At 40.9% G+C, this 9,748-nt stretch overlaps 1 protein-coding gene across 2 annotated transcripts in view; it reads left to right on the top strand.

Moving 5' to 3' along the window:
• The first annotated feature begins 259 nt into the window (after positions 1-259).
• Positions 260-9,748, top strand: part of LOC135514571 (extended synaptotagmin-2-like) — a 62,954-nt gene continuing 53,465 nt past the window's right edge. The window contains exons 1-2 of one of the 2 annotated variants that reach the window (XM_064938007.1): positions 260-406; positions 712-1,144. In XM_064938007.1, the coding sequence (XP_064794079.1) occupies positions 719-1,144 (426 nt within the window). In that variant the 5' untranslated portion in view covers positions 260-406; positions 712-718. Of the gene's footprint in view, positions 407-436; positions 520-711; positions 1,145-9,748 lie in introns of those variants that run through there. The other variant, XM_064938010.1, reaches the window with a different exon arrangement.

Raw genomic sequence — 9,748 nt, 5'->3', positions numbered from 1 at the left:
TCTTTTTGAGAACCCCTGTGATAGATGACATGTACAATAAACAGTAACAAAAAAAAACCCACTGATTATTAGACTATTTTGTTGTTGTTGATTATTAGACTATTCGTTCAATATGTATGGTTTAAAGTTCACGTATCCACGAGATGGCGCTTGGAAATCCTTTTTCAAACATCCCTCCCTGAGTTTGACCTATCTTGACAATGATAATTTCCTGTTAGAAAAATGAGAAAGGGGCTGAGCCAGAGGGCTGAACCATGATCCTGTCTTGTGTGCGTGTAGAGGCGAAACATTCTGAAGCGGGATCTGGTGAAGGGATTATTACTGTGTTACGTTGGAAGGACGTCATGCAGTGTACGGGACTGGTACATCCAATTTAAATAATTACGGATGTCGAATTGGGAAACGGGTGAGGAAAAATATCTGTAATATAACCGAAAACGAATAACGAAAGTGTGCTGTCATTTTGGTTAATTTGCAGCTCATTGGCCACTGAGCAGGTTGACAGGTCGACCAACTCAGGTGAGCCCTTTGCTCCGAACTGTGATTCAATCAATCGAAATCTTTCCTCGGCCGCTGTGGTTGCAACATTTTGACAGTGGTAACATTGCAACGTTTCTCAGTGTGTTTTGTATTACATTGTAGAAGATACGTTGTGTTTGTAAGTGTGAAATGTTTGTCTGTCGCTTATTCTCTTCTCTCTATTCTGTGTAGAGTGGAAATGAGAAGAGCGGTGGCGGCAAAGAGTGGAGCTCAAGGAAAGGAGCCTGGAAAGACAACTTCCACAGGACCAACAACGGTCAGGGAAAATGGACCGAGTTTACCAACAACCCCCATATCTCCAGTCAGCCCCACGACACCAATAATAGCCCCGGTGGATCTGAAAGATGAGCCACAGTCTCCCGTCACAGATGCCACTCAGATGTTGATAAAATGTGCCAAGTCCTTCATCGTTATTTTCCCCATTTATGTGTTGGGATATTTTGATTTCAGTTTCAGTTGGGTTTTAGTAGGGCTTACCATCTTTTTCTGGTGGAGAAGACATCAAGGCCACAAAAACAACAGACTGACCCGTTCCCTGGCATTCTTGGAGCATGAAGATAAAACTGTCAAACAAAGTTTGGCGACCTCTGAGTTGCCACCATGGGTAAGAATTACATTATTTTGTTTTATTGAGTGTAACATTTTAACGGTTCTAACACGCCTACCTTATTCCTGGTCAGTTGTAATATATGATTAGGGTTATGAATGCTATTTTCCCCACAGCTCAACTGTCAGTTAAATAATCAGTTGCACAGTAATTTTTTTAGTGTTGATAGGATAAGGTGATACAAAGTTAGGGGGGGGTCATCGGCAATGTAACCTATACTTTTGTTCGGTAATGAGCCAATTTGAAAGTTGTGAAAATGGTGGTGTTTGATGCAAGAAACCACTTTACAAAATGGAATGCATTATTATTATTCCCCTACCATTATTACAGAAAATCGGACAAATTATGCAACACTTTGCCTATTGGCTGTTTAGGCTTGAATAAACTCTCAAAATACACCACTGCCCCTTTAAGACAAAAAAGCTAATTACCTGACTTGCTTTTCAAAGATGTCAAGAAATGTACACGTTTTGTGCTCTTGTAGAAAGCAATCACTACCCTATTGCTGACTACAAATGATCTATAACTGGGCTAATAACTCACTAACTAGTAAAGGATATTAACAAAATGTGCACATGTGGCTACATGCAGCTTTCGCTTTGATCTCAAAATAAGCAGGTCTACTCAAGACCACAGCTGTAAACACAGTCCATTTTAGAGTAAATGGCACAGATCCATATATGGCTATGGTCTATTTGCATATAGGCCTACTGCAGCTCTTTTTTTATGTATTTGATTTATTTCACCTTTATTTTTTATTGTATTTGTATTTCACCTTTATTTAACCAGGTAGGCAAGTTGAGAACAAGTTCTCATTTACAATTGCGACCTGGCCAAGATAAAGCAAAGCAGTTTGACACATACAACAACACAGAGTTACACATGGAGTAAAACAAACATACAGTCAATAATACAGAACAAAAATAAGTCTATATACAATGTGAGCAAGTGAGGTGAGATAAGGGAGGTTAAAGGCAAAAAAAGGCCACGGTGCCAAAGTAAATACAATATAGCAAGTAAAACACTGGAATGGTAGATTTGCAGTGGAAGAATGTGCAAGTTAGAGATAGAAATAATGGGGTGCAAAGAAGCTAAATACATACAGTAGGGGGAGAGGTAGTTGTTTGGGCTAAATTATAGATGGGCTATGTACAGGTGCAGTAATCTGTGAGCTGCTCTGACAGCTGGTGCTTAAAGCTAGTGAGGGAGATAAGTGTTACCAGTTTCAGAGATTTTTGTAGTTTGTTCCAGTCATTGGCAGCAGAGAACTGGAAGGAGAGGCGGCCAACGGAAGAATTGGTTTTGGGGGTGACCAGAGAGATATACCTGCTGTAGCGCGTGCTACAGGTGGGTGCTGCTATGGTGACCAGCTAGCTGAGATAAGGGGGGACTTTACCTAGCAGGGTCTTGTAGATGACCTGGAGCCAGTGGGTTTGGCGACGAATATGAAGCGAGGGCCAGCCAACGAGAGTGTACAGGTCGCTGTGGTGGATAGTATATCGGGCTTTGGTGACAAAACGGATGGCACTGTGATAGACTGCATCCAATTTATTGAGTATGGTATTGCAGGCTATTTTGTAAATGACATCGCCAAAGTCGAGGATCGGTAGGATGGTCAGTTTTACAAGGGTATGTTTGGCAGCATGAGTGAAGGATGCTTCGTTGCGAAATAGGAAGCCAATTCTAGATTTAACTTTGGATTGGAGATGTTTGATGTGAGCCTGGAAGGAGAGTTTACAGTCTAACCAGACACCTAGGTATTTGTAGTTGTCCACATATTCTAAGTCAGAACCGTCAAGAGTAGTGATGCTCGTCGAGCGGGCGGGTGCGGGCAGTGAACGGTTGAAAAGCAAGCATTTAGTTTTACTAGCGTTTAAGAGCAGTTGGAGGCCACGGAAAAAGTGTTGTATGGTTTGTTAACACTGATTGTTTATGTCATAAGGGTCTGTTCAGCTCTGTTGACATGATGTAGTGATGATTGGAGACAGAGGTTAGGTCCCAAATGGCAACCTATTGCCTATGTATTGCGCTACTTTTGATCAGAGCACTATGGGCCCTAGTCAAAAGTGGTGCACTATATAGTGAGGTATTGTGCCATTTGGAACGCATCCTAGAGTATCCCTCCATTACATGATTTACGACTTCACACAGGTTCACAACAAATTAAGACCTAATCCTTGGTCTTTGGGTGAGGGCTTTCGATTATTCTGTTTGGGTGTGATGTACTCGCCCTTTCGGCTGCAGGGGCCGAGGCTGTTGGGTCTGTTGTTTACTAGATGGCCATCTATGTCTTTCCAATTTTCACTTTTCTATTTCTACCCTGAATGCTTGTTGTGGACACACCTGAGGTTTCCTCCTTGAGATAGTGTTTTGGTGGAGGGTGTAGTCCTGTCACAGGTCTACATACTTGGCTGTTACGCTGTTGGGTGCAGTCTGTTGGGTTTTGTGTAGGGCTGTCAAACAATTAACCCAATTAAGATGCAAGTAACATGACTAGCTAGCTAAAGAATGTTGTTAGTTATCAAACCAGAAAATAGCAGCTTGAGAGTATTTTAAAACAGCCTGCGACATGCGCATGAATCTGCAGCAGAACACCCCCCCCCCAGTAATATTGGGCACAACTTTACATGATTTTGGCTATAGGCACAATAGTCATTGACTGTTAACTGGGTTCCGTGTTGTGTTCTGCACTTAAAAGGGTCCGTGCAGAGAAACACGTTCGCTTAAAAGGATGAAGAAATGGAGACCTGATGAACGGCGGCAAAAACAGGAACGCCATTAAAATGTCACGTGTTTAACGCGTTAACTTAGACCGCCATAGTTTTGTGCCGTAATAGAAATTGTATTTTTTGTGACATGAGATAAATAGCCTTAATTCAGAGTGAGAGTGTCGAGCAGTATGATGTATTGAGCTGTGAGTGTAACATCTTAATAGAGGTCGACCGATTATGATTTTTCAACGCCGATACCAATTATTGGAGGACCAAAAAAAGCTGATCCCGAATTAATCGGACGGTTTTTATTTATTATTTATTTATTTGTAGTAATGACAATTACAACAAAACTGAATGAACACTTATTTTAACTTAATATAATACATCAATAAAATCAATCTAGCCTCAAATAAATGAAACATGTTCAATTTGGTTTAAATAATGCAATAACAAAGTGTTGGAGAAGAAAGTAAAAGTGCAATATTTGCCATGTAAAAAAAGCTAACATTTAAGTTCCTTGCTCAGAACATGAGAACATATGAAAACTGGTGGTTCCTTTTTAACATGAGTCTCCAATATTCCCAGGTAAGAAGTTTTAGGTTGTAGTTATTATAGGAATTATAGGACTATTTCTCTCTCTACCATTTGTATTTCATATACCTTTGACTATTGGATGTTCTTATAGGCACTTTAGTATTGCCAGTGTAACAGTATAGCTTCCGTCCCCCTCCTCGCCCCTACCTGGGCTCAAACCAGGAACACATCGACAACAGCCACCCTCGAAGCATCGTTACCCTTCGCTCCACAAAAGCCGTGGCCCTTGCAGAGCAAGGGGAACAACTACTCCAAGTCTCAGAGCGAGTGACGTCACCGATTGAAACGCTATTAGCACGCACCCTGCTAACTAGCTAGCCATTTCACATCAGTTATAACAGCTTAATCTCGGGAGTTGATAGGCTTGAAGTCATAAACAGCTCAATGCTTGAAGCATTGTGAAGAGCTGCTGGCAAAACGCACGAAAGTGCTGTTTGAATGAATGCGTTTGAGCCTGCTGCTGCCTACCATCGCTCAGTCAGACTGCTCTATCAAATATCAAATCATAGACTTAATTATAACATAATAACACACAGAAATACAAGCCTTTGGTCATTAATATGGTTGAATCCGGAAACTATAATTTTGAAAACAAAACGTTTATTCTTTCATTAAAATACGGAACCGTTCCGCATTTTATCTAACTGGTAGCATCCCTATGTCTAAATATTGCTGTTACATTGTGCACAATTATTATGTACAATTATGTACAATTCTGGCAAATTAATTACTGTCTTTGTTAGGAATAAATGGACTTGACACAGTTCGCAACGAGCCAGGCGGTCCAAACTGCTGCATATACCCTGACTGCTTGCACAGAACGCAAGAGAAGTGACACAATTTCCCTAATTATAAGAAAGTTATAAGAGTTAATTCATATTAACTAAATATTCAGGTTTCAAAATTTATCCTTGTGTATTGATTTTAAAGAAAGGCATTGATATTTATGGTTAAGTTTGGTGCAACGACAGGGCTAAATCATCACCCATTTGGCGAAGTAGGCTGTGATTTGATGAGAAATTAACAGGCACCGCTTCGATTATATGCAACGCAGGACATGCTAGATAAATAGTAGTAGTAATATCACCATGTGTAGTTTGATTGTTTTTTTACAAGTTTAATGCTAGCTAGCAACTTACCTTGGCTTCTTGCTGCCCACGTGTAACAGGTAGTCAGCCTGCCACGCAGGTGGTTAGAGCGTTGGACTTGTAACCGGAAGGTTGCAAAAATGAATCCCAGAGCTGACAAGTTAAAAATCTGTCATTCTGCCCTTGAACAAGGCAGTTAACCCACCGTTCCTAGGCCTTCATTGAAAATAAGAATGTTTTCTTAACTGAATTGCCTAGTTAAATTTCCGATTGTTATGAAAACTTAAAATCGTCCCTAATTAATCGGACATTCCGATTAATCGGTTGACCTCTACATCTTAACTTTGCTTCCTCAGACTTCAGCTGAAGATCATAGGGAGAGTTGTTACTGTATCTCGGAGGGATCAGGGAAGGGAGAAGTCCATTCACCTGATGAGAGGTAGTTGTCTGAACATTGTGACTGATTATCATTGTTCTTGGTTGGGATATAGTTGATCCCACTTGTCATTCTTAGGGTGGATTTACATTAAATCTTACTAGACTTATTTTACTATCTCTCTTCAACCTCAGATTTGCAACTTTTCTGTTTACACTAGCCTTGGATGTGGTGTAGCCCAAGCCACATTCCTGCTTCATGTGTGAGTGCAGCTATTAGCATACCGTAAATACTAGGGCCGTGACTATCAGTGTTGCGATACTCATTAGTATCGTGGCAAGGAAACAAAACATGAAACGTAGTTAACTTCTTTAGTAAAACGGTCCTAATGTTGGAAACAAACATCCGTTTGTTGTCTTCCAGAGTCACATTTATTTATTTTCCAAACTATAGCACACACTATTTTACATACGGTAGGTTTTTAAAGGACCAAAGATTTAGGTTTCCTTCGCATTTTAATTTTTGCCTTTGAAAAATGATTGTGATACTGCTATCTTCACAGCCCTAGTAAATACCATGGAATATAGACAAACAAATAAGGATAGCAATTCAAACTATACAGGAGCTTCTCATCTATACCATATTGCATATAGTGTTGCACACTCAATTAATGCAATGATTCACAAATGTGTGGATATTTTAAAAGACTTTCATTTTCAATTTGGCTAACAGAGCAAAAATGGTGTCTACTGGTATTAAGGTAATTATTGCATGGTGTGGGAGAGCCGTTGTCTTTGCGCTATCACTCAGGGGGGTGTAGGTGGTATAGACGTCTACCTCCGGAGGCAGTGTCGGAGACATCTCTTAGAGAGATTTGTGTCTCTTTAAACTACACAGGTATCTCTACTGGACCTAGTTTGTGTTGTTAACAGGGGGGGAAAGTAGATTAGGTATGGGCCTAATCAAATAATTACATATAGAATCTCTATTAATTCAATAAGATCTCAATGGGCATGGTCATAAAGATTTGTCAATAACTTTTATAATGTGTTTTATTGTGGCATAAACACAACCAGTCGTGATGTTTTTATCTGATTTGTCAATCACTTCAAAGGGCTCCTGTACTAGGCTACCCGTGTACTAGGCTACCCGTGTACTAGGCTACCCGTGTACTAGGCTACCCGTGTACTAGGCTACCCGTGTACTAGGCTACCCGTGTACTAGGCTACCCGTGTACTAGGCTACCCGTGTACTAGGCTACCCGTGCACGTTCATCCGCTCACAACATATTACCAGCCTCCGATCAGTGGTGAAAGGGTAGACATATTTTACACCAAACAGCAAAAAGTGTAATCACATTTTGGCGATTGTCTTTAGGCCAGAAGTGATGTGTCCACTGCGGTCTATACACGCGTCTCGGTTCCAGCCACTCATCTCTGCCTTGGCAAAATGGCAGTGTTCTCGTCGAAATACATCGCATTTTGGAGCGTAGGCTATGCCACCTGTTTAGGTCCATTCGCAAATGTTTCATGCCTCTGACATGCGGTAATGATTCATAGCGGTGACATTTTGTTTTCATTATTGTGATATGCTCATGTTTTACCGGTACGACGTACCTCCACCATTTATTTTGCCACCTCACTTTCAATAAGGATGCCCTTATTTGTATGGGGACCCACTAGATTAATGCTGCTACTCAACATGTTTGTTTTTCCCAACTTCAAACAACAGTTCACTTTCCCCACATCACTGTGCTTGACAGTAACTCAACAGTCCTCATGGAGACCCTATGTAGATCTATACTGGCCCCTATACCTATTAGGTCCTGCTGTGTCAGAGCAGCTCTGAAGGTCCTGGGGATGGGCTGATTTCCATTAGGTTAGGAGGGAGGGAGGAGAATACGGCTAAATTCTAGAAGACCGAGCTTCCTTCCGGAAATATATAGTCAGCGGAAGACCAACATGAATGCTATTGGGATATCCCATCATTCTGACACTGTAGGGTGTGCAATAAAAAACAAACATGTTTTGAACAATGGGTAAAACTGCGTGTTAATTGTGTAGCTAGTCGTGTAAGAAACCAATAGTCCATACCTCATGTCTCCATCATAATCCGTTCGAAACTTCTAGGAGTTTTTACCCTTGTAGGATGGTCAGAATTAGGGCGACTAATGTAAATCAATGGAGGCAAGAGAAAAAGTGGTCAAAAATCAGGAATATAGCATCAGCTAGGTTGGATGCTGTGAGAGTTAAGGCTACCTGACAGGCTGACTGTTGAACTTGTCATCTTTCTTGTCAAATCAGGAGGACATAATACAATATAGAGGTAAGATGGATTTCGATTTTGAGATATGACATGTAGAATTGCTTTATTCAGGTATTTATATGCCTTGTAATAGGTCCTTATTGTAGATCTGACAGGTTGACATTTCACTCTGACAGGTGGACAAGTCAGGGCAAGTACAGGCAGCTTTGGTTAAGTAGCCTATACAGGACAATCAATTCCACACACCACTTGTCTTGGTTACTGTCAGAAACCTGCCCCTGTGTCTGACATTGAGAAAATCAGAAGTAAGCAGCAAGCACTCTGTCAGGAGGAGCGGCATTGATTGTGATGTGATCCACAATACAATAGTTTGAGCTTTATCAGAAAGAAATGCAGCAGGCCTTGCCCTCCTCTAGACTAGGACTGTATCCCAAATGGTACCCTATTCCCTAAATAGTGCACTACTTTTGGCCAGAGTCCTATAGGCCCTGTGCACTACAAAGGGAATTGGGTGCCATTTGCGACACAGCCAGACTAGGTCTCAGCAAATATGCCTGGAATCAGGCTTGAAACAGTGTGGGCTGCAACTCAGCCTGTTGAGCCAGTAATGTCTCATAGTGGATGGACGGTTTGTTTTGTTTTCCTTTTTTACAGAAATGCACACTTACCAATAACTAGGCCTATTTCCTATATTTAAGGTGGCTTGCTATCTATATAGATGCCCGCATCTCTCTGATTCAGAGGGGTTGGGTTAAATGCTGAAGACACATTTTCAGTTGAATACATTCAGTTATACAACTGACTAGGTATCCCCTTTTTCATAGTCTATTCCTCTGAGCCAATATAAGCCTAAATCATGAGCAAGATAAAGCGAGATCAGGACTTGGATGTAATAGGTGCCGGTTGTCATTTTGGGTGCCGGTATTGTTTATATTTAGGTGCAGGAGATCCGCAATACTTTTGAGATAATATTCTATAAAGAGGAACAGGAGCTCAAGCCGTAGAGCATTTGAGGTGTTGGTACTCTCCTGCCCAAATCAAGCACTGAGCAACAATGTCACAGAAATCATAAGGGAGTCTGAAACTAAGATTTGACCTTGTATGTACAGAGTATCATATATATATATATATATATATATCTATATATATATATATATATCTCTACAGTATATATTACATAATGTCTGAGATGTCACATTTAAGATACTCTTTGAAGAGTCTCCCTCTCTCTCTGTTTTGCACTTTCCAATGGTGTGTCATCATGGTGTGTCAAAAAATAGTTTGTTGAACAGAGAGCCTTGATTATTTCAAATGTGCAGATCCTGTGCGGTTTTTTATGACCGCCACTACCTTCAGAGTCTCATGGGAGCGATGAGTGTTCAACACAGCCTTGTGCTGTCGAGTTTTGCCTCTGACTACAGGGAGAGGAGAATAGGCTTTGTTTGACTTTTGTTCAAACCTACAGTCATGGGATCAAAGTAATGTACTGCTGTTGCATATGACCCTAATCACCTCCACACACGGTTTCTTATAGGAGTGACGGGTCTCAGTGACCTGGAGAAGG

Source organism: Oncorhynchus masou, chromosome 3, assembly GCF_036934945.1.
Source record: "Oncorhynchus masou masou isolate Uvic2021 chromosome 3, UVic_Omas_1.1, whole genome shotgun sequence".
Lineage (NCBI taxonomy): Eukaryota > Metazoa > Chordata > Actinopteri > Salmoniformes > Salmonidae > Oncorhynchus > Oncorhynchus masou.
Note: the sequence above shows the minus strand (reverse complement) of the source record. Positions and strands in the feature narration are given on the sequence as shown.